General features: G+C 45.7%; 2 protein-coding genes across 7 annotated transcripts; both read right to left on the bottom strand.

Annotated features, from left to right (window-relative positions):
- Positions 1–47: 47 nt before the first annotated feature.
- On the bottom strand, positions 48–2,324 carry LOC123181387 (protein HOTHEAD). 2 transcript variants are annotated; one of them, XM_044593647.1, is made up of 4 exons: positions 2,122–2,324; positions 1,662–2,005; positions 391–1,547; positions 48–300 (listed from the first exon to the last, which is right to left on the bottom strand). In XM_044593647.1, the coding sequence occupies exons 1-4, from the start codon at positions 2,228–2,230 to the stop codon at positions 258–260; spliced, it is 1,653 nt and encodes a 550-aa protein (XP_044449582.1). In that variant the 5' UTR covers positions 2,231–2,324; the 3' UTR covers positions 48–257. The 2 variants fall into 2 exon arrangements, with proteins under 2 accessions (XP_044449582.1, XP_044449581.1); XM_044593646.1 differs by having other exon boundaries at positions 391–2,005.
- A 7,050-nt stretch (positions 2,325–9,374) lies between these two features.
- Positions 9,375–14,742, bottom strand: LOC123181386 (uncharacterized). Of its 5 annotated transcripts, none has more exons than XR_006491714.1 (9): positions 14,476–14,742; positions 13,953–14,000; positions 13,296–13,470; positions 12,913–13,079; positions 12,201–12,516; positions 11,432–11,598; positions 10,911–11,196; positions 10,661–10,807; positions 9,375–10,003 (listed from the first exon to the last, which is right to left on the bottom strand). XR_006491714.1 is itself a non-coding variant. In XM_044593644.1 (7 exons), exons 2-7 carry the CDS (start codon positions 13,972–13,974, stop codon positions 9,996–9,998), a joined length of 855 nt encoding a protein of 284 aa, XP_044449579.1. In that variant the 5' UTR covers positions 13,975–14,000; positions 14,508–14,740; the 3' UTR covers positions 9,380–9,995. The 5 variants fall into 5 exon arrangements, 3 of the variants coding, with proteins under 3 accessions (XP_044449580.1, XP_044449579.1, XP_044449578.1); XR_006491713.1 differs by having other exon boundaries at positions 14,508–14,741; XM_044593644.1 differs by lacking the exons at positions 10,661–10,807; positions 10,911–11,196 and having other exon boundaries at positions 9,380–10,003; positions 14,508–14,740.
- Between the last annotated feature and the right edge of the window lie 8,727 nt (positions 14,743–23,469).

Here is a 23,469-nt window from a genome sequence, read left to right as displayed (position 1 = left end):
CCGGTTTCCATTTTTTTACCGAAGTATTGTTGCTTGAACCACCATCATGCCTTTGCAACATAAGTTTTCTTTCTTATTTTGCAATGCAGAGAAATGCATGTTAAAGGGATGTCTGGGTTTCATAGTAATCAACAAACAGGCACTAAAAGACTATGCCTAGAGAATAAGTGGAAAAACCAAATTAATCTGTTCTAAACCAGGTCCCCCAAATACAATATTATGCCACGAATTACATGCAAATTTGGCTCCGTGAAATATCATTTCCTCCATCTCTCGGCCTGAATCTTTATGCCCATATACCTGTACAGAGTTATCATAGTTGTGTTAGTAGAGTTGATTCATTCATTCAGATCAGTATAATTGCGGGGGTCATCTCAGACTTGCGTTTACCTGCCGAGCATCATGACGGTGGCCTGTGGGTTGGTGCCGGGGGAGTACCTGAAGGTGGAGCTGTCGATGACCCTGAGCCCCCTCACCCCGAACACCCGGTAGTTGTCGTCGACGACGGCGCCGACGTGGCACCCGCCGTGGTAGTGCCAGATGGTCATGACGGTCTCCCTGCAGTACTGCTCCGGCGAGCGGGAGTCGTTGACGTGCCGCGGCAGCAGGTTGACGGGGAAGTTGGCCGAGTCGGTGAAGATGGACTCGACGGTGGTGTTGGCGTAGGTGAAGTTGGAGAAGGCGCGCGACTGGATCACCCGCTCGATCGTCTGGATCCCCCGGACGCACCGCTCCAGGTCCTCCGCCTCCTGGAAGTAGTTGAAGGTCACGGCCGGGTTGGCGCGCGGGTCGGTGCTGCGCAGCTCGATGTGCCCCGTCGACACCGGCCCCAGGATCTTCTCCAGGATGAAGCCGCCCCGGAACGCCCGCCTGTCCAGCCGCCTCATCGCCTCCGCCGCGCGCTGCAGCGCCTCCGGCGTCCTCTGCCCCGGCGGCAGCGTGCCGAGCTGCCCGGTCTGGGGGGAGAAGAGGCCGAAGCTGGCCAGGCGGCGGGCGCCGTCGGAGACCGGGATGCCGAACTCGGAGCCGCTCACGCCCTCGATGAAGCTGCCGGACTTGGTGATCCCGACGACCTGCACCAGGGAGAGCCCCACCGGCACCGGCGACGGGATGAAGACCGAGTTCATGGGGTTGTCGGCCACGCCCTGCCCGACCATGGGCTGGTCCACCAGCACCTGGATGCCGTGCGCCTCCAGGTGCGCCTGCGGGCCCACGCCGCTCAGCATCAGCAGCTGCGGGCTCCCCAGCGTCCCCGCCGACAGTATCACCTCGTTCTTCCCGCCGTCCCGGAGGTACACCCGGTGCTGCACCCCCAGCGGGTCCGCGAACACCACCCCGTACGCCACCGGGTACGGCACCCCCTCCTGGCTTCTGAACAGGATCCGCGACACCGTGGCGTAGAGCACGACGGTGAGCCCCCGGGGCCGGGCGTGCCGGAGGAAGTCGGCCGCGGTGTGGCGCTGCCCGCTGTTGTCGAAGATGGTGCCGCCGATCTTGGTCCCCGTGACGTGGTCGAAGGTGAAGCCGTTGTCGGGGGTGACGCCGGCCTCGAGCAGCGCGTCCCGGAGCGCGGCCTGCCACGGCGGCACGTCGGGGCGGAACACCAGCGCGCGCTCCACCCACCGGTACGACGAGTTGACGAGGCCGGCGTCCCACCCGGCCGTGCGCACGTACTCGTTGCTGGCCCGCGTGTAGAACCCGGCGTTGAGGCAGCTCCCGCCGCCCAGCACCCGCGCCCGCGCGTTCACCACGCCGTCCGTGGAGACGAACCGCTGGGCCGGGGACGCCAGCGACGTGTCGGCCAGCGCATCCGTGAAGTGCTCCTGGTTGGACATGTTGCGGTAGGGGAGGCCCCCGCGCTCCAGCAGCAGCACCCGCGAGTGCTCCGACAGCGTCGCCGCCAGCGGGCACCCGGACGTGCCGCCGCCGACCACGATGTAGTTGTAGTGCGACACCAGCGGCGCGTCCTGCGCGTGCTGCACGAACCGCAGGTTCTCCAGTTGCTCTGCACACGTATGGCACCATTGGTCATCACAGCGTCCAGTGATCATGATAAAAGAGACAACGCACGTAGCTGACGTGCAAAACCCCCAGAAAAACCATGCAGGTGAACACACGCACCGTCCTCCGAGAGTGCGACGACGCAGAGCGCGCCAAGGACCGCGGCGGCGAGCACCAGCGTCGGCGATCTCGCGCGGCCAAGTGCCATTTGCGCCGGCGAGCTCGGCATCCTTTGCGCTTCAGGGACGCGAAAAGTTCGCTTGGTTTATAAACCTCGAGTTAGCGCGCGGGTAGATCGAGGGTAGATCTGTTAAATAATGCGGAGGCGGTTGCAGTGCAAAGAACAGCTGCGAGGAGCCCATAAACTTGTGTTACTATAGAAAGGGAATGGTTATATCAAATGCAATGCATTGGTTGTGAAATGCAAAAGTGATGAACATTCTTTTTACACAGAAGGAGTATATCAAATGCGATGGAGCAGTAAGCAGGAGGGTTTACTGGCCAATCTTGAGACGGTTTTCGCGCGTGCACTATATTTTTTTCGAAAGGATTACATTTGACATTCTGACGTGAGGAGATCGGTCCAAACTATGAGAAAAATAATAAAATACTAAGAAAAACCTAGATACTAAAAGAAAGCGGTAAAGATAATCTGGCGAACGTTCGCTAGAAACCAATCCCCAGCAAACGCCCCATAGCACGGATGTCACTAAAGAAATTTGCCTCAAATAAATGAACCTTGGCCGGCTGGCCCGCCATCGCGACGGCTGGCCGGATGGCCCTCTCCGGTTTCCTAACACGCGCCACCCCGATCCGGGGGTGTGCGCGGCTTGCCTGGCACAAGCGAACTACACCAACAGGGTCGGCCCGTCACGCGCAAGGCAACCAACAAGAGGGCACAAACTGGTGTGATCGAAAACACCACATCACGATGGACCCAACCGTGCCCGCAGCCCCCCCGGCATGGACCCATAGGCAAGTCGTCCGGGTGTGAGGCGCCTGCCTAGATCGGACGGCCCAGAGCGCCCCAGGGAGCCAACCGCGGGTGGCCAACATGCAACGAACAACGCGGAGGACATTTTCACACGCAAAGGCTCCCCGAAGACCTGATACTCCAACATTCTTTATAGAAGTAATAAATATTAGTTTAGTTCCGGGACCGGGAGTTCTAAAATCTGGCCCATGGGATCAAAATAAATGGACGGTGGACAATGGAAAGAGCCGTTTTCCTTCCCAAAATAAATAGAAGCAAAGCGCTTTACATGGAACCATTCATCAACTGGAACATCCATGGTGCACAAAAACCAAGCGAGAGATAACATGGTTTAGCTGAATCAAACATCCATGTAGCGAGACAAGCTGACCGACATAGTTGCATCATCCATGCAAACACAAGTACTTCCAATATCATATTTCTGCTTGATATATAATACCTAGAAATATATGCGTGAAGTCATCTCACTTCTCAAATCCAGCTCATTACTACTAATCACCCCAAGTTTTTAGTGCTGCTCCTTTTCTAAAAAAAAAGTTTTTAGTGCTGCTACCACAACATCATCTCATATATAAGTCTTGCTAGGAGGATGAAAGGGCTTTATCTCTCCATAGGCATGAGGTAAAGATCTAGCCATCATTGTATAAACCAACGATAGTGAGATCTGCCTTCACAATGCAGCTCGACCCTACAACATAGCCTTTCTTGAGTTTCTTGAGTCCAAGAAAGTTAGGCCAACCCCATCCGCCATCACATACGAAGAGACCTGTGATCACCACAAAAGTAAGATCAACTGTAATCAGAGTAAATTGCATAAAACCACCACTTTGAGGGCTAGGTTTGCGGAAAACATTAGGTTACAGAATTGTTGCAGAAAGCACCACGTCTATCGTAATTGTTTTGCAAAAACCACTGATCGGCGGATCGGGCCGTGTTAAGTGAGTTTATGACAGGTTGGGCCCGTTTTTCGCCTACATGGCACTCCAGGCCGTCCCGACAGCCGGCAGTCGGCGTTAGACGGCGCCGTTAGGGCTCGTCTTTAGTCATCCACTCCCGCATCCGTCTCTTTTCCCCCTCCTCGCTCCCGCCGCCGTCGCCCTCCCCCATTCTTCTTCCCCCTCCTCCTCGCTCCCGCTGCCGTCGCCCTCCCCCATTGGTGCCGTCGCCATTCCATAGAAACACAGAGATGCGCAGTCCGGCGAAAGGTGGAGATGCTGGTGGCGGCTCTCCGCCCGGCAGCGCCGCACGCATCGTACGTAGTGGAGGAGGACCCGCAGTGGATCTAGGCGAGCTGTGCGCGAGTTCGAACCCTAGCAAGCCGTCAGAGGAAGAGGAGGAGGAGGACCCGCAATATTCGATGGAATACAGGGCGGCCAGAGCATTCGCCGCGGCGGTGAAGGCCAATTCGACGGGAAGCCAGCACATCGCGTCATCCTTCGGCGGCGTATAGTGAGATCCACTTTTCTTTGCTCTTCCCTTCCCGTTCTCCATTCAATTGCGTTGCCAGGGTACTCCATTCAATTGTGTTGCGAGGGTACCCCTAGGGTTAGTGTTCATATTGTTCTATCCTATCAAATGCAGTACAAGTGTCAAATGTTGTGATTTTGTTGTCATGTGCCCTAGGACATTATTTAGATTAGTTCAGATTATGTGCTTTGTTTGTCCTGTGCCTAGGGTTGACATTTTTAGATTAGTTCTGATGTTGTGCTTTGTTTGTCCTGTGCCCTAGGGTTTACATTTGGTTATTAGTTTTATTAGTGTTTCATTAGTGCTTTATATTATTTGCAGTCTGGATGATGAGGTTTGGGAATTGAGGATGCATTTCCATGACAGAGACAACATTGAGAGATCTATGATGGTGTCAGACATAACATTTTACAACCTAGTAGCACTGATAGAAACAGAAGGTTATGGATTTAAAGATTACATGTACTATGTCAGGGATCCTGGGCTAGGGATAGAAGGAATGGAAGAAATAGATGATGATGACAAGCTTGAGGAAATTCTAGACAACATAGCATTGCAAAATCAGTAGATATTGAATGTGATAGTTGTTAGGGCCAGTTCTCCCAATGCTGCAAGTATAAACACCAGCTCCAATGTTATTGAGCAGCAAATCCTCTAGAAGAAATTGGAGAGCCCAAACTGTATCAGATAGATGAAGAAGGAGTGTTGTTCAGTGCACCAGATGTGCATGTAGCAGCAGCAAGTTCAGAAGCAGCAGAAGTGGAGCCAATGCCCATACAGTTTCAAACACAGCATAGCACCAATTTGGAGGAGCAACTTGCTTTAGGTTATGTACAAGTGGAAGAAAATCATGTATACAATTCAGAGGAGCAAATGGAAATTGAAAAGGTTATGGAGGAGACAAGGAGGAAGGAAATTGAAATGTTTAGAAAGAATAAGAAAAATAAAGAGAAGGTCACTTCTGTGAAGAGAAAAGCTGCAGTGATGGATAATGAGGAGGACAGTGATGATGATGATTTGGAAGAATATGGTGATACCCTTGCTAGGCTTGAGGAGATGAAAAGACAGAGGGAAGATCCACTCCTTCATTTTGAAGGGGACACAGATGTTGAGGAAATGTATGAGACAGAGGAGGAGGATGCACTATATGAGCCTGAAAGTGAAGAAGAGGAGGAAGAGGATGAAGAGAGTACTTTGGAGGAAGAGAGTAATCTGGAGCAGGAGCAAGATGGACAGAAGAAGAAAAAGGAGAAGAAACACAGAAAAGGCCCAACAAGCAGATCACATGCAAGTGTAGAGGAGTTGTTTGAGGAGGACTGGATACCATCTTCTGATGAAGACAAGAAACCAATGGACTTGGGTGTGGAAGATGATGATGGTGCAGAGGCATTGGCATATGTTTTGCCCAATGGCAAGAAAAGCAGAGCTAAGAAGATGAAGAAAAGGTTATGGTATGATGAGAAGAGAGCTCACCCAGCTGAGCAATTTGTGAAGCATCTTTGCTTCATTAATGTGTACCAGTTCAGGAATGCACTTCAAACAATGCACATTGCACAGAACAGGAACTATGAGTACCATAGAAATTGCAGTGACAGGGTTATAGCACAATGCATAGATGAGACATGCCCTTTTTATTTAGCAGCTTCTCAGATTGCAAATGAGAAGACTTTTACCATAAGGAAGCAGTATGTGGTGCACACTTGTCCTTCTGTGTCAGAGAACACAAAAGTTACTGCTAAGTGGGTTGCAAAGTTTTGTGAGGAAGCAATCAGAAATGACCCATGCACAACAATCACTACTATAATTAACACTGCAAAGAGCAAGTATGGAGTGGAAATATCAACCCACATGGCATACAGGGCTAAGAAGGCAGCAAAGAATGTTGTGTTAGGAGATCAGAAGGCCCAGTACACCAGGATTAGGGATTATTTGCAGGCTGTGCTAGATACTAATCCAGGTTCAAGGTGTATAGTGACAACAAGACATTTGAGGGAGCATCCAAGCACAAACCCTAGGTTTCATACATTATTCTATTGCCTAAATGGATGCAAAGAAGGGTTTCTCAGTGGCTGCAGACCATTCATAGGTAATTCCTTGGTATCTAATGTGTGTTTGAATAATGTGTGTTTTCAAATAGTTTGCCTAATGTGTTAATTTGTTATACGTCTGGATGGATGCTTCATAAAGCTCACTACCGGTCAACAGATCCTTGCTGCTACTAGAAGAGATGGGAACAATAATATATTTCCCATTGCATTTGGAATTGTTGATAAGGAGGACACAGATTCCTGGACTTGGTTTCTGTATCAGCTGAAGGTAGCACTAGGTGGCCAATCTGGGAAGTTTGGCAACTACACAATAATTTCTGATAGGCAGAAGGTAATGAAATCCACTTGTGCTAGCTATCATTTAGTTCTTTCTAATAGTTAGTTGCATTTAGGTGTAGCTACTTTCTGTACACAATCATTTAGTTCTTTGTAGTAGTTACACAATTATTTAGGTGTAGTCACTAAGTTAGCTTTACTTAAATTCACACAGGGCCTGCTTAAAGCCATAAACAGAGTCTTTCCCAATTGTCCACAAAGGTTTTGCCTCAGACACATTTACCAGAACTTTCAAAATGCTGGGTTTAGAGGGACAGAATTAAAGAAATACATGGATGAAGCAAGTTACTCATACATTGAACATGGTTATAATGTTGCAATGGATGAGTTGAAGAGAGAGTGTGAGGCAGCATGGGCTTGGCTTAGTAAAATCCCAAAGCACACTTGGGCCAGACATGCCATGGACACAAATTGCAAAACAGATTTAGTAGTTAACAACTTAAGTGAGGTTTTCAACAAGTGGGTTCTAGATGTCAGGGCTAAGCCAATAAGGACCATGGTTGATGGAATTAGAACAAAATTAATGGTCAAGTTTAATGCAAATAGAACCAAGACTCAGACTGTCAGATGGGAGATTTGTCCAACATATGCAGAGAAATTGGAGGAAGCAAAGAAGTGGTCTAGAAACTGCCAATCATTGATGGCTGGCCCCAACCTTTACCAAGTTACTAGTGAGGAGAGAACATATGCTGTCAACCTAGCACATAGGACTTGTGGTTGTAAGAAGTGGGATATGACAACAGTTCCTTGCAATCATGCTGTTTCTGCTATACACAAGGCTAAGCTTCAGCCAGAGGACTTTGTTGATGATTTCTTCAAAAAACCTATGTACCTGGCAGCTTACAGTCCTATAATATATCCTGTACCTGGCCCTGACATGTGGCCAAGGACAAATAGTTTGGACATTGAGGCTCCTGTTTTCAAAGAACACAAGGGCAGAGCACAGACTAAGAGGAGAAAGGGCCAATTTGAGAAGCCAGCTCCCAAAGACACTTCAAGAATGGCCTCAATTACCTGCTCCAACTGTAAAAAGGTGGGCCATAGGTACACCAATTGCCATGATGCTCTAAAGCCTGCACTTGCTATGAGAAAGAACAAACATCAGGTAACCACTCTGCTATGAGAAAGACTAAATTTGTTGTTACTTTGTTGCTTACTAATATTAAACTACTTGTTTCATTGCAGCCAAGCACCAGCTCTTACCCACCTGATAGTAGAAGCACACCAGCTCCAGCAAGGACTGCAGCCTCTGCTGTTGCCACTGCTGGTGGATCATCAAGGAGGGCAACATCTGCTGCTAGTCCAGCTCCAGCAAGGACTGCAGCCTCTGCTGCTGCCACTGCTGGTGGATCATCAAGGAGGGCAACATCTGCTGCTAGTCCAGTTCCAGCAAGGAGGACAACATCTGCTGCTAGTCCAGCTCCAGCAAGGAGGGCAACATCTGCTGCTGCTCCAGCTAGGAGGCAGCCAGCTGCTCCAGCTGCTCCCAAGGGTAAGGCAGCAGCCAGTAAATCTTCATCATCTGCTCCCAAGAGTAAGGCACCAGTTGCTCCCAAGGGTAAGGCACCAGCAACCAGATCTTCATCAGCTGCTGCAAAGGGACCAAGGTTAGCTTTCATGCCTCCAAGACCAAGTGATGGTTCCCAGAGAGCCAGGAAGCCCAGCAACAAAATGAAGGATTACTTGACTGCCTCTGGTGCAAAATGGTGATGATGGTGATTTGGTTGTGTTGATGTTGTATCAAACTATGGCATTTTGGTTGTGTTGTGAAACTATGTTGTGTTGTTCTGCTACTCCAGTTATGCTACTCCAGTTATGCTACTCTGGAATTCTATTAGTCCTGTGATGATCAACTGTTATGATCAATTTGTGTCAAACTATGGCATTCTAGTAGTACTGCTGATGCTGTGATACTCTTGATGCTGTGATAGTCATGATGCTGTGATAGTCATGATGCTGTGATATTCTTGATGCCTCGGCGTCGACAAAAAGCCAAAAACCCTAACTTGGCCTACTTGATGCCTCGACATCGACAAAAAGCCAAAAACAACCCTAATTGACCCTACTTGATGCCTCGGCATCGACAAAAAGCCAAAAACCCTAACTTGGCCTACTTGATGCCTCAACATCGACAAAAAGCCAAAAACAACCCTAATTGACCCTACTTGAAGCCTCGGTGTCGATAAAAAGCCAAAAACCCTAACTTGGCCTACTTGATGCCTCGGAGTCGATAAAAAGCCAAAAACCCTAACTTGGCCTACTTGATGCCTCGGCGTCGACAAAAAGCCAAAAACCCTTACTTGGCCTACTTGATGCCTCGGCGTCGATAAAAAGTCAAAAACAACCCTAATTGACCCTACTTAATTCAGAATCATCAGTTGAACAGGAACATACTAAAGCAAAAATCATCAATTGCAAACAGATTACTTAAGATAACATTAACCAGCTCTAAATACCACCAAATTCAACACTAGTTCAACTCCATACATAATCATAGTTTGACATTCAGCACTAGTTCAAATAGCACCACATTCAACACTAGTTCAAATGCAAACATCTTACTTAAGATTACATATCCATAGTTCAGGAGTACTTATAGTTAATAGAATTTAAACTACTATCATTACAACAAATGCCAAACCACACCCTGCAAAAGGTCAGCAAATGCCAAATGATATTGCCCATTCTTCTCTTGCACTGCTTATCCATTTATGATGGCCTTGATCCCCTCCAGCTTCACATTGCTCTCTTCAACTGTCTTCTTGAGCTCATCAATGTGGATCTGCAAATTCTTCTTCTCTCTTGCTAGCTTCAACTTCATGTTCCTAATGACAGTACCTTGAGCAGCTGCTATGTTCTTCAAAGTGTCATACTGCTCCTGCAACTTGGTTGTTTCAGCATCTTTCCTTTCTATCACTGCCCTCTGCTCCTGGGCATCCATAAGTGCATTGACATCTTCAATCAACTTCTCATAGCTGGCCTGGAGTTTCTTCTTCTCTTGTGTCAGGTCATGAACAGTAAATGAATGCATCAGACATTCCTCATTCCTGTCCATCTTACTCTGTTCATACATAGACCACAACTTGGACAGTGCATTCTCAAGGGTAGTGGGCCAAGATGGATCAATCCATTCTACTAGTCCACAGTTTTTACCTTCCTGAAAAAAGAGTATTAACAAAATGAATTACATAACAGTGACTTGCTTACAATGATAGGCTAGATTACTTTATACTAAAATTCAGATCATGCTCTAAAGTAAACAACTACTAAGTAAACAATGCTGGTGTGCTAACCCATGAATATTCTGTCCTAAAATAAGCTAACATGGCAGAGTTAAAAAATGACCTAACTAAACAATATTGCCAGATCCAAACTAAACAATGCTGGTCTGCCAACCCATGCATCTTCTCTCTTAAAATATGCTAACCTGACAGAGTTAACAAAATGACCTAACTAAACAATGTTGCCAGAACCAGACTAAACAATGCTGGCAGAGTAAACAATTAATGAATCCACTGTCTGAACTTCACATTATAATACAATGCCTACTGGAGTGCCACATTACATGTCCATGGCAAACAAATGACAGATCTGTTAAGTTCTCGAGTCGAGAAAACAACTTTTCTTGTCACGTTTTTCCTTCGCTGTTCTACGATGCGTGGGGGTATCGGTGCTGATAAACTCGTCTCCGCTCATCTTACCTGGAAATGGAAATAAACGATCTTTGCCGAGAGATAGGAGCATTCGGTGGAACCGGTGAACTACACTTGCTTCTTGAATCAACAACTTCCAATTAGTTAAGTTGGAACCATACCTTCTCTGCACAACAAAGAAACCTCCTGCCAGTGTGAATCCCTTCGAAAGCAACACGCCTTTCTGCTGCCTTCCCGTGTCCATGGCACAAAACATACATATCTGTCTCAGGGCCCTCGAAATCCGAGTCTTCGGTGCTAGCAGGAACCTGGAGTGCGAAGGAATGACAGAGATTTGGTCCAATGTTTGAAAAGAAGCTCATTCCAGAAATCCCCAAATATCAAACCCTAACCCTAACTCTGAGAACTGACCTTAATGGTGCCGTCGTCGGAATCTGAGCTCATGTACTGCCTGGTGTGCTCGCTGCTATCCGACCCATCACTCCACGACACCATGGCGCTGCGGCGGCGGTGCGGCGCGGCGGCGACGGGTGCGGCGACCAAGAACAGAGCGAGAGCGAGAAGAGAGCGAGCGAGCAGAGTGGAGAAGGAGTAACGGTTCGCGCTTTTGACTGCTAGGACCGAACGGCGCCGTCTAACGCCGTCTAACGGCTGTCGGGACGGCCTGGAGTGCCACGTACGCGAAAAAGGGCCCCACCTGTCATAAACTCACTTAACTCAGCCCGATCCGCCGATCAGTGGTTTTTGCAAAACAATTACGCAAGACGTGGTGCTTTCTGCAGAGAATCTGTATCCTAGTGTTTTTCGCAAACCTAGCCCTCAAAGTGGTGGTTTTATGCAATTTACTCACTGTAATCATCATGAGGTTACAAAAACTAGCTGCTTGAATCACACACATGAGTAGCACTGATACTTGCTAAGGAGAGTTGAACCTGAATTTTTAGTCAAGTGTTTCCCATTCTTTTGGTTCAGGATGGACAGAGTCATTACAGCCACCTTCTTGGACTCGAGATGGAGCTCATCCGAGGCATCCAGGAATAAGTACAAGCTGAGGCAATCAGTGCTGTACAAGTCACCACGCGGGTACATGCGGATGTACCTGTTGACAAAAATATAATTAGGTACCCGGGAAAAATTTATTTACAGAATGTGGTTAGTTATTGAAATCAGAAAGTTGTGGCTGAGCTTGGGTGTAGCCAGCGATTAACTTTGGACACAACTTCATGGCATTACACTTGTTCAAAAAATTTAAGCAAACCATCACTACGGGTACAAGATAATACAATGTTCCGCAGAAACAATCTGAGAAAATAATTGATGGTATGTGACACATACTAGGACCATACCAAATATATACGTTAGAATGAAATTTCTGTGAAAAATATATCCTAAACAACATAACATATGACCATGACATTTTACGCCAACATAGATTTTAGCACTACATTGTTTCAAATTTGTTCCTGAATTTTGGCACACTGTGATTACAAAACCCCTATGCTATTGAAATTGGAATGCGCTACCACATATCTGTAAATATCTGTATTGCATGCTTAGAGATTAAGCTAAAATATCCAGTTGGAATATCTGGAGGACTGGTAAGCTAAAGGATACGTTTAAGCTAAAATGTTGGATAACACATGCATACCATTTATATAAATTATTTGTGATGTAACTGTCTAATTGGTAATAGGTGCATACCATTTATGCCCGCCAACTTCAAATGTAGGAGAACGGACAGAGTGATCCAAGTCCAGTTCAAGGAAATTGTTCATGTTCCAAGTGTATGTCCCTTTGACGAACCCCTTCTCCTGGACAAAGAGGTTCTGAACTGTGGTAGGCTTCTTCTGAACCACAACAGCCTTCTTTTCCGGAGAGCAGGCATCAATTTTTAATATCTCCACAGCAAAGACACAACTATCATCAACTAGAAAAGCAGATGATTTCAGTAGCTTCTTAAGAGGAATCAAGCAATGCTCCTTCGAGTAGAAATTCTTGAAATCAAAGCTGTAGCTAGCTGCGTTTAGGTAAAGGTTAGAAGATTAGAGAACAAATAACTTGTACGTAAGGTGCAAATATACCAAATAATATATAGCCAACCCCCACTAAAAACAGGTATATATTATCTATATAACCAACCATCACCCCAGTTCAGAAAGCCAGAGAAGATATCAAGATAGTGAAGTACATCCAAGTAATGTTGATCAAATTTAAAGAGAACATGTGTATGTAGTCCGAATCAAACAAACTTGACGGCAAAGAAAAATACAAAACGACTTCTTCATGGCAAAAGTAATATTTGATCGTAATGATGGAACCATGGTATTTATATCTCAAACTTATGACACACAGACTACGAACTCCTAGCTGTAATAGGATGGATGTGCTTGAAAAAATAAATCCATAAGACTACCTTTGCATCCATAGTACATTCCTTTTGAATGGTTGTATATTGACAACTCAAACACCGCATGCACTGTGTGAGCTGGCACCAAGCTTAGTTCGGATGGCACAAGACGAAGAGCAGCATATGGAGTTACAGAACCAGCTTCTTTATGCATTAGACTCACTTGCAGGTCCCTGGAAAATGAAATCATGGGAAGAAACCAAAGTCAGTCTAGAATTCATAACTGAAGTAGGAGTGAAGTCCAATTTCCTCACTTCATGCACCGTATCAAGCGTTAGCATCTGACTGTTTGTTTATGAGACATATAACGTGTATTAGAAACAAACCATATGGTATTTACATCTAGTACATAAACTCTGCAGAGTTTCTTTTGCAATTATGATACATACCAGTTATAACCAGAGCAGTGAAAAGGGCCAGATGTTGCTCTCTTAGCTCCAGTCTTAAGCAGTGATGAGAAGTCATCAATCCTCCATTCGAAATCTGGAACATGGGTCTTTCCGAAGTCCGGAATCCTCCATTCTGGATCCGGAACAACATGGGCCTTTCCTAGGAGTGCACGAGCTGATGTTTGCACAAGTGCAATAACTCAAAATTACAAAACAAAGAAAGAGAGAACATGCAATGGAAAAATTCATGTGCATGTCGCAGTTCCAATAAACAGGCTACAATATCGACCAGCGCAAGAATGGCCAACAACATATAAGTTCTTTATGTTCTGATTATATGAATCAAACTCTTGGATGCAATTATTTGTGATATGTTATTCATGTAACCAAGCAAGGGTAGAACAAGGCAGAAGATACCTGTAGTTTCTTATATATCATCATTCTGATATATCAACAAGACATCAAGACCAACTAGTTAGCAATCTTGCTAATTTATCAGCATGATGGTGATGGCAAGTACTTGTTCAATTCAGAGCTAGGATTTCATATTCTTACCTTGACTTTTGCCAAGGAATTAATGCTGTCAATTGCATCTAAGTTTTAGTTTATACTGTAAAACATACAGTCCAAACATCACAATTAACCGGACAAACATACATGAACTCTTGCAGTTGCCCATAGATCTGCCCCTTCCTCTTGTCTCCTCTGCAAGTAAGATCAAATCATACCACATCTCAGAGAAAGGTAGCAGATCATGCAAATACTACTGTACTAATTACCACGGCAGACAAATAATATTATCACGCCATAATGCAGGGTTAAGAGCATACAGATTCTTCAAGGGTAGAGCCAATCTTGGTCAAAATAACTACCACGGCAAGTGAAAATTATTGCCGGCGAAAAAAATAAAGGAGAGAACAAGAAGTGGAAATCCCTATACACGAGCAGGTCGATTAAAAATCTACGCGCTTTAGGCTTTAGACCTCGATTGATTACGAAATAAAGACAAGAACTTGCAGCGCAAAACCATGGATCCATGTTTCGTGAAAAGAAAAGAAAAAACTGCAAGTCTGAAAAACCCTCAGGTCCAGAAGAAAAAGTGAAGAAGAGTAGGATGCGATAATCCGCGGTAAGAGACGGGATTTGCGACTTCCATGAAGAATCCAAGGAAGAGGGAGACCTGGATTTGGGGGCAGAATGAGAGTAGCTCACAGTGGCTTCCTCGGCGTTCGTCGGGGTCCCGGAGCCGGAGGTGCGAGGGAGTGGGGTTTTAATCCAAGGAGAAGGGGATGGTCGCCTCTCCACCCTCCACAGTCACGAGTCACAAAGAGGAAGAGCACCTGCCCCTCACTTTTCTCTCCTCTCTCTCTCCGCCCGTCGCTCCGTTTTCCTCCCCAGCTCCCTTCTCGCTTGTTAAAGGACTTGCCATTCAGGCGCAAGGTTTGCCATTCTCGTGCAAGGCTTACTAAAGCAGACTGACGCGTTCACTGTTCTTACTTCTCTCCTTTTTCCTCTGCTCTGTGCTTTACTTCACTCGGCATAGGAGCTGTTGGTGAGTGGTAGCTGCTCTTTTCTTTAAAATAAAGGAAAACTTATTGTGTGAATAGGAACTCAAATTCACATTCAACTTAGAACCGGGATGCTGAGAGCAACTCCAACCGGCTGACCAAAACAGACAAGTTTGGGTCGGCCCAGCGGACACCCATGTCCGCTTTGGCGTTGCGCTGACCCGACCATTTTCGAGGTCGCCTGAAAAAATAAATAATGCAAATATTTGAAACTAAAAAACGTTAATTAAACATAAATACCGGCCACAAAGACCGGCGAGAGTCCGCGAGTCCACATTACATTAAATAAAAATATTTAATAAAACTAAAAAGTAGGAGGACGCGCGCTATCTTAGGCGTCCTCGTCGTCGTCGTTGGGGCTGATGAGGTCGATGAGCGTTGACGCCAGCCCAGCCTAGGGGAACGCCGTCAGCCAGGCTGTGGCGACGTTCTCCGGCGCCGGCGCGATCGCCACCGGCTGGGCTGCGCGGGCACGGTGCTCCTCTTCCTCCGCCTCGCGTCGCTCCTCGTCGCGCTCCCACTGCTCGAGCCGCTCCTCCGCCAGCCAGCGCCGCGGCCAGCGCTCGAGGTAGATATGCTCTTGCGCCGGTGTCGCCCCGTACCAGACGGGTGGCACGCTGACCCTCCCGCGTGTACCGCTTGGTCTTGACGGGGGTCGGTGCCGGTGTTCGCACACGAACACGTCACCGTGTACCCTCGACGCCGGGGGAGATGCACCGCAGCTCATGTCGAAGGAGACCTGCCGGAAGCGCGGTACGCAAGACAATCCGGCGGGCGCTTTTGTAGACCCGAAACCCCACACGTCCGGGAGGGACCCCGTCAGGGCGCGCGGCGGCTATGGGCTGCCCTAGGTCGGCCTGACCGCCCCTAGGGCCTCGAGGTTCGCCGCCCTGCAATGAAGAAGAACGAACGAAAAACGAGGAAGAAGAAGAACTAGAGTTAAGGAGAAAAGATAAAAGATAAAAAATGGTAGATGTGTTGTTCAATTGTGTGTTGTTCAATCGGCCGTCACCCCTTAAGTATATAAGAGGCGGCTGAACTTCCCGCGCAAGGAAAAAGCTTCAATTCACGTCCAAAACCCTAGTCCAATTCGGATTTGTTTGGTCCGAACTTTCCAAAACTGTTCGGTAAAATCTGGCTGCACCTTGCGAGCCATGTTTGGGGGAGTAAACGACCTCGGATGGAAACGAGCCCAAAAGCAATCTTGACCGTTTCGACGAGACCAACAACTTTCATGTTAAACGTTTTTTGATCTGAGGCCATCTTGAGAGGGTTTTCGGCTGTTTTCCGAAGTCTGCAGCAGCGAAATTCAAAACCCGGACGAACATACCCGGAGTGTCCAGCCATCCACACAGAAAATCAAAAACCGGATGGTTTGTCCCCGGAGTGTCCGGCCATCCAGTGCAGCAGCGTCTTGTACTGACTGTAACTTTTGCATACGACCTCGGATTAAGACGTTTTTTTATATCAAAATCGACCGTTTCGACGAGACGAAGACAATTCGTGTAGAAAATTTTCTCATATGAGGCCATATTGGGGGAGTAATCAGTCGAATAGTATTCTGGATACAAAATCTCATTACTTCGAACACAACTTCGGCCTTAGAGATGAGACGGGATGGCTATGGCCCAAATATCAAAGTTTCTCCTTTTGACGATCCGGAACTTTCTCACACTTTTCCATTTGAGGCCTTCCTAATTATGTTTTCGACCATGCCAAAATCTGGTGTCAACACATGCCCCCCTGTTTTTCGGCAAAGCTCGTGTGCCGAAAAATAACTTCTGCATAGCTTGTTCTAAGGACGATGTCAACACTCCATCGGCTATTTTGCATGTTCTTAGGACGATAAGTATATATCGGCCATTGCTTGTTTGAACCTCTTGATGCAAACTTGGGTGAAAACTTCTCAGCTTCTATAACGATCCGGTGATAAGGTTCCATAGATCAAAACCATCCTCCGAACCATATTTTTCACCATTTCGCTAGGATTTTGCAGATAATCAAGAATTAACTTCCTCCAATCCTTACTTCGCCTGCATAAAAGTTTCATTAGTGGCCGAAGCGGTGGGCTTTGGTTCGGCCTTGCCTATGTTGACAAGACCTAGCATCGGCTATTGATAGAAATGCAATACACCATGGTTAACATAGTAGCCGGATGCTTGCTGTGCCAACTCTTTCGAATTGTCATGTCTAGATATATGAACAATTTTAAAGCAACCCAAGGTAAATCTTGCATCTAGACATACCAAAAGATAAACTATAAGTGATTCGTCAAAACGTTGATAACGCTTGGATATTTGTTGCACTACTAATAACGAATCACCGGAAGCCTCAATATGTATAGCACCTATAGCAAGGCAAAGCTCCAATCCGAATAACAATGCATATTCGGCTTTGATCATTGTGCAAAATATTTTAAGCGGCATGAGGCTTCACAAAATAGCTCCATATGGAGATAAATAAACAACACCAACACCTTGGCCATTGCTACAAATTTAACCATCAATATATAATCTCCATGGTACTAGAGAGATCAAGCTAAAATCAATATTATGCATGATGTCAATATGATGCTCAATAATAAACTCAACCATGATTTGGCCTTACGTAAATTCTGAAAACTAATAAGCCAAAGCACACCCAATCAAAACGTAAGTTCACTTTGCAATTTTGGTGAATTGGTTTATGCATAATATCTTCAATGGCATCAATTTGACAAATTCCTTTGCAAGCACTTATTTCAGTCTCTGCTCAAACTAAGGACGATGTTAGAATACCACACCGGACATTCTTAGATATATTCTTAGGGCGATAGATAAGTATCGGCCATTACCATGAGGTCCATGTAGAATTCACCCACCAAAGTATGTATAGTCAAAATAAACAAATGAAATAGCAATAAAATATTTCAGCCCCATTGTATTAGCAACGAAAATGTAACTAACCAAATGTATAGTGATTTGGTAATACCCTGTCATGATATAGAATATTATGTTGCATCCATGTATCAAAATAAATCCATGGAGGGTAATTGATCATACCTACGGATGAATTCCATGGCAAAGGAATCAACGGCATGGTTGAAGAAAATGGATGATGTGCTAACCGAAGATTTTGATGTTGTGATGCACACCTTCGGCTTAATTGTTTATTGCTTCCATTCTTCTCTTTCTTCACTTTTATTGTACTTATTGCAATAGAAGCATGCACATCCTTTTTGTTATGATTGATCCTCTTGGGAACCCATGCCATGTTCTTCTGTCTCCGCTCTTGTGCACTAAGATTTTGTAATTCCCTCTTTTGCCAATACGATAAACTGAGTGGGCATCTCGGCTGTGATTCTGTTTTGACCTTGTGCACTCTCAACTTCTTTTCTTCAGATTTGGCACTTTGACTCTCAATAATTGGTTGCTTCGTCTCATTGCCTTTAGTAGCCAATGTCAACACTTTAACAGGTTCTTTTTCATTTGAGATCAAATCTGAAGTTGCACTCTTACGACCATCTCTTTTAACACGGTAAATTGGCTTGACCACCTCTTTCTTCTTCCTTGAGCTCTGGACCGATTTCCTATGATTGAAACGGTCTTTAACATGTGATCGTTCAAATGATGATCTTCTCGGAGCTGCATAATATTGATGAGATGGTCTAAAATAAGATGGAGAATGTGCCCTTGTATCATACCTGTCCCATGATGGATATGGATCTACATGAGCATAGGGAGGCATCCACGGCATTGGTGAAAGTGCGTTATATCGACTAGAGGGGGGGGGGTAAATAGGCGATTTTTATGAATTCTTCACTGAGGAATTTGCGGGTGAGGAAATTCCTTAGCGAAGAACTACTTGCAGCGGAATAAGTACTCAAGAGTAAGCATAGCAGAACATAGGCATGGTCATCATGATGAAATGAAGACAAACACAGAGTACAAAAAGCGTAAACACGGGATAGCACAGGATGAAGACAAACAGACTGAAGAAATTGAACTGAGGAAATTGAGAAAGTCTTCTGTCAAAGTCTTCAAACACAGATATGACAAGCACACAACACAGTAATGAGGAAATGAAAGAGTTGAGGAAATAGAACCAGTAAGCTTGGTGAAGACAATGATTTGGTAGACCAGATCCAACTGTTGTCTCAGTTGTACATCTGGTTGGAGCGGCTAGGTATTTAAACCTGAGGACACACAGTCCCGGACACATAATCCTTACCGTATTCTCCTTGAACTAAGGTCACACAGACCTCGTCCAATCACTCGTGGTAAGTCTTCAGGTGACTTCCGAACCTTCACAAACTCGGTCGCTCGGCGATCCACAATTCCTCTTGGATGCTCTAGACCATGACGCCTAACCATCTGGAAGAAGCACAGTCTTCAAAGGTAATAAGCGTCAGATCCACGCAGGGTCAATCTCCTTCAGTGATGCTCAATCACTTTGGGTTTGTAGGTGTTTGGGTTTGGGTTTTCCTCACTTGATGATTTTCGCTCAAAGTCCTCAGAGGATGGGATGCTCTCAAATGACAAATGTCAGTTTCTCTCGGAGCAGCCAACCAGCTAGTGGTTGTAGGGGGCGGCTATTTATAGCTTAGGGAGCAGCCCGACATGATAAGACATAAATGCCCTTCAATGATATGACCGTTAGGTGGGTAGATATTTTGGGACAGCTGGCGCATAGCACAGCAACGGTCGGAAATTTGAGTATCAAATTCCTCAGGGCTGTCATGTTCCTCACTGTGTAGGCAATCCGCACTGGCGAATTCCTAACTCCTCAGTCAGAACAAATTCCTCAGAGACCAGAAGAACTTCGTCTCTGTCACTGAAGAATATGACTAAACTGTATGAGATTTCCAATGGCTTCACTCGAAGGGATTGGTAGGTGTAGGATTTTTGAGTTGAGCATCACATGGAAATATCTCCTTAGTATTTCCTCGACCCCCTTTAACAGTACGGTGTTTCCTAGGACTCAAGAAAGAGAAAATGAAACTACGAAAACAAAAGTCTTCACGCTTCATGTTCCTCAAATGAATGCCAAGTCTTCAAGGTCACACCAATTTCTTCACTTTCAAAGTCTTCAGAAATCCAAAGTCTTCAGTCGAAGAACTTCATTTTTAGGGGTCGACTTTCTCTATAAATATCAAACTCCTCATAGACTTATAGACCTGTGTACACTCATAAACACATTAGTCCCTTAACCTATAAGTCTTCAGTACACCAAAATCACTAAGGGGTACTAGATGCACTTACAATCTCCCCCTTCTTGGTGATTGATGACAATATAGGTTAAGTTTTCAACGGGGATAAACATATGAAGTGTAAATACTGATATTGAGGAATTTGATTGCAAGATATAGAAGAACTCCCCCTGAAGATGTGCATAGTGAGGAATTTTCTTTTGAAGCAATGCACACTTGAAGAGTTGAATCATGGAGATCTCCCCCTATATCTTATAATTCATACACGCATTTGACATAATATATGAAGAATTTGAAATGCATGATGAAATATGGTGACTGATGTAATTCAGCATGCGTGCAATAAAATTAACGAGGAATAAGCATGCAGAAGAAACAGCAAAAGTATCAGGCCACCATAGAGTTTTAAGTTTACAACTCGATCCAACAAAGTCATTAGAAGAACGAGAGTTGTAACTTAGAAAAAAAACGCCCATAGAAGATAGACCTGCTTGAAGACTAACTCAAATTTCTCCCCCTTTGTCATCGAATGACCAAAAGGTTCAAAAATGAGGACTAACGCCCCTGAAGAATATCAAGTTGATGAAGGAGCGCCAGCGTTGTTGGGGTCGTTTGTTGATGTAGGGCCTGCCGCAGTGTCGTCCAAGTCTTCATGCTCATCAGTTTCGCGCGATGAAGAATAGGAGCTGGCCACCAAGGAAGGAACCTTGACCTTCTTGTATTTCTTTGGTGGAGGTGCAGACCAGTCAAAGTCCTCCTTGAGACCCATGTTCTTCAGATCTTCTTCGCTGTAAATGTGAGACAAAACAGCCCAGGTGCGACCGAAGACTTCATGGAGGTAGTAATGGTTTTTCTTCATTGCATTATGTGTAGCAGTCATGTTGTGAAGAATTGAACCAAACTGACGCTTAACCCATTTATGGTTTCGATCCACCTTCTGGTGAAGACTTAGCAGAAGTTCACGGTCAGTCATCACACGAGGAGCAGTAGCTTGAGGATTTGGCTTGGAGGCATGGGCAGCAGAATCATGAGTGGAAGAGTCATCATTGGTGGAATAAGATGCAGCCTTGCGAAATTGACCATCCAATGGACGAATGCCTTCATCTATAACAGCTGGTGCCTTGCCCTTTTCGTCAGCTGAGGAATAGGTCCGCTTGAGGACTTCAATTGGGGGCAAGTAGTTGAGGTGATTCTGAAAATCAGCTTTGTAGTTGAGTGAAGACCTTGTTCTGATGAATCTCATAATCCACGGTGCATAAGGCTTCAGCTCAAACGGTGAAAGTGCAACATTTGCCAGAGTCCTCATGAAGAAATCGTGATAATTGACAGGAATGCCATGAATGATGTTGAAAACCAGATTCTTCATGATGCCAACAATTTTCTCATCAGATGAGTCGTGGCCTTTGATTAGACTCATAGTCTTCGTCAGAATGCGATAGACTGTCCTTGGTACATACTGCAATTCCTTCACGAGGAATTTTGTCCTTGAGGCTTGACCTGGTTTCAATGGCTTCATCAGCACTTGCATATAGTGATCAGTAAGCTCAGGTTCTTGGTACATGCAACGAGCTCCTTCAGGTGGAGAACTGATGGGCAGGGCGTGAAGTAATTCAGTGGCCGGTGCCTTATAGTGAGTATTTTCAGTCATCCAGTCCAAAACCCAGGAGTTCACATTGTCAGGATCTCCTGTGATGTGCAAAGTTGCGTAGAATTGAAGAATGAGTTCTTCATTCCAATCAACTATGTCTGTGCAAAAGTTGAGGAGGCATGTGTCATGAAGCACACTGAGAACAGGAGTGAAGCATGGCAGTGATTCCATGTCCACATGAGGAATATGCTCATGGTCGAAGACTTTGTCCTTGTTGAAGAGCAGTGAAGAATAGAAGTTGGCCTGGCTGGCGGTCCAGAAGCGCTTCCTTCTAAGACGAGCAGAATCATAGGGATTGTAGTCTGTGAAGAACACGTGCTCGCCAAAGAAATCATCAGCCTTGAATTTCTGCTTCTTTGAGAATGGATCCTTTGGCTTGGGCTGAGGAGTGTCAGTCAATTGCATTATCACCTCAGGAATTGCAATCTCAGGTTCTTCAGGCTGAGGAATTTCAGCTTCTACTCCAGTGACAGCCTGGGTCTTCAATTCTTCATGTACATTTTCTTCAGCACTAGTGGCTGGAATTTCTTCATGGACAGATGGGGTTGCACGAGGTTCTTCAGATCCCATTTGTACTTCAGTAGCAACAGGGGACTGAGGAATTTGCTGTAAAGGTGTGAAGAGTGGAGAGTTGGGGTGCTGACTTTCCCAAAAGTCATCATTCATCACTGGTGTGGTACATCCAATGTCCACGTCTTCATCTTCTATTTCTTCAAAGCTGGCCTCTTCAGCAGTAAACTGAGGCATAGGCGAGGAAACAGCTGGAGTTGAAGGGATTTCATCCACTTCAATTTCTTCATCCATCTGCTCTGACGAAGCAGCAGAAGGATTTTCTTCATCAGATCCGCTAGGGATCACATATTCTTCATCAAAAGGAACAAGGTCCTTTGATGGCATGGTTGAGATCGGAACAACATCAATGGGGTTTGCAACTGAGCTAGTCAATTTCTTCATCTTCTTCGGAGCTGAAGAATCTGATGAAGCTGATGCTTTCCTTTTCTTCACTACTGCATGCTCTGCAGCCCTGGTCTTCTTCACATCTGATGCAGATGGAAGAATTGGAGTTGGGGTAGGCGCAGGAGGAGCAGAGGAATGTGGTTGATTTTCTTCAGGCACAACTGATGCAGTTGCCCTGACCTCTTCATTTTCTTCAGGTGCACCACTAGTGGATGCCCTGGCAATTTCATCAGCGGCTGGAATGCAGTCATCAGCCCTGGAACTCACATTTTCTTCAGCAGCCTGAATGTCATCAGCGGTGCTGGCATGTTCTTCAGTTGGCTGAGCAGATGCTTCAGTCTGAGGAATTTCTTGTTGCGATGGGGCTGCAACATTGTAGGTGAACTTCTTGGTCAGTTTAACAAACCTGACCTTGGCTCCTTGCCAATCAGCATAGTAAGCATTGAAATCATCGCCGAGGACTTTGATTTCAGACTGGATCTTCACAAGATCATCAGTTGTCATAGAGACAACATTGTTCTTTAGGAATTTCTCCTTCCTGTACTGCGCTTTCTTGATCTGCCTGGCCTTCTCAAATTTCCATTTCTCTTCTTGCATGAAGGCAGTCAGCATATGATTTTGGCCAGGAGTCAGCTTGAAGTCAGGCATAGGAGTGTTTGGGTCCTTGTGCCAGAGATCAATGTAATCGAGGATCAACTTTGGACCAAAAGCAGAGGCACATTTGTGCCCTTGGCTCTAGCGGCCCTGACTTGCCTATCTTTGATGATTTCAGTAAGTTCTTCATCATCAGCTTCGTCTTCTTCAGACGGCACT

Source organism: Triticum aestivum, chromosome 1D, assembly GCF_018294505.1.
Source record: "Triticum aestivum cultivar Chinese Spring chromosome 1D, IWGSC CS RefSeq v2.1, whole genome shotgun sequence".
NCBI lineage: Eukaryota > Viridiplantae > Streptophyta > Magnoliopsida > Poales > Poaceae > Triticum > Triticum aestivum.
This window is presented reverse-complemented; position numbering and strand designations above follow the sequence as displayed.

Bases quoted from the DNA above. Each gene is read 5' to 3' on its own strand.
- LOC123181387 (XM_044593646.1), bottom strand. From the start codon at position 2,230: ATGCCGAGCTCGCCGGCGCAAATGGCACTTGGCCGCGCGAGATCGCCG. The intron at 2,006-2,121 runs GTGCGTGTGTTC...ATACGTGTGCAG, and splicing joins CGTCGCACTCTCGGAGGACG to AGCAACTGGAGAACCTGCGG. The intron at 301-390 runs GTAAACGCAAGT...AACTCTGTACAG, and splicing joins ACCGTCATGATGCTCGGCAG to GTATATGGGCATAAAGATTC.
- LOC123181386 (XM_044593643.1), bottom strand. From the start codon at position 13,974: ATGGGCAACTGCAAGAGTTCAT. The intron at 12,517-12,912 runs GTAGTCTTATGG...ACCTAAACGCAG, and splicing joins AATGTACTATGGATGCAAAG to CTAGCTACAGCTTTGATTTC. The intron at 11,599-12,200 runs GTATGCACCTAT...TTTTGTCAACAG, and splicing joins GAAGTTGGCGGGCATAAATG to GTACATCCGCATGTACCCGC.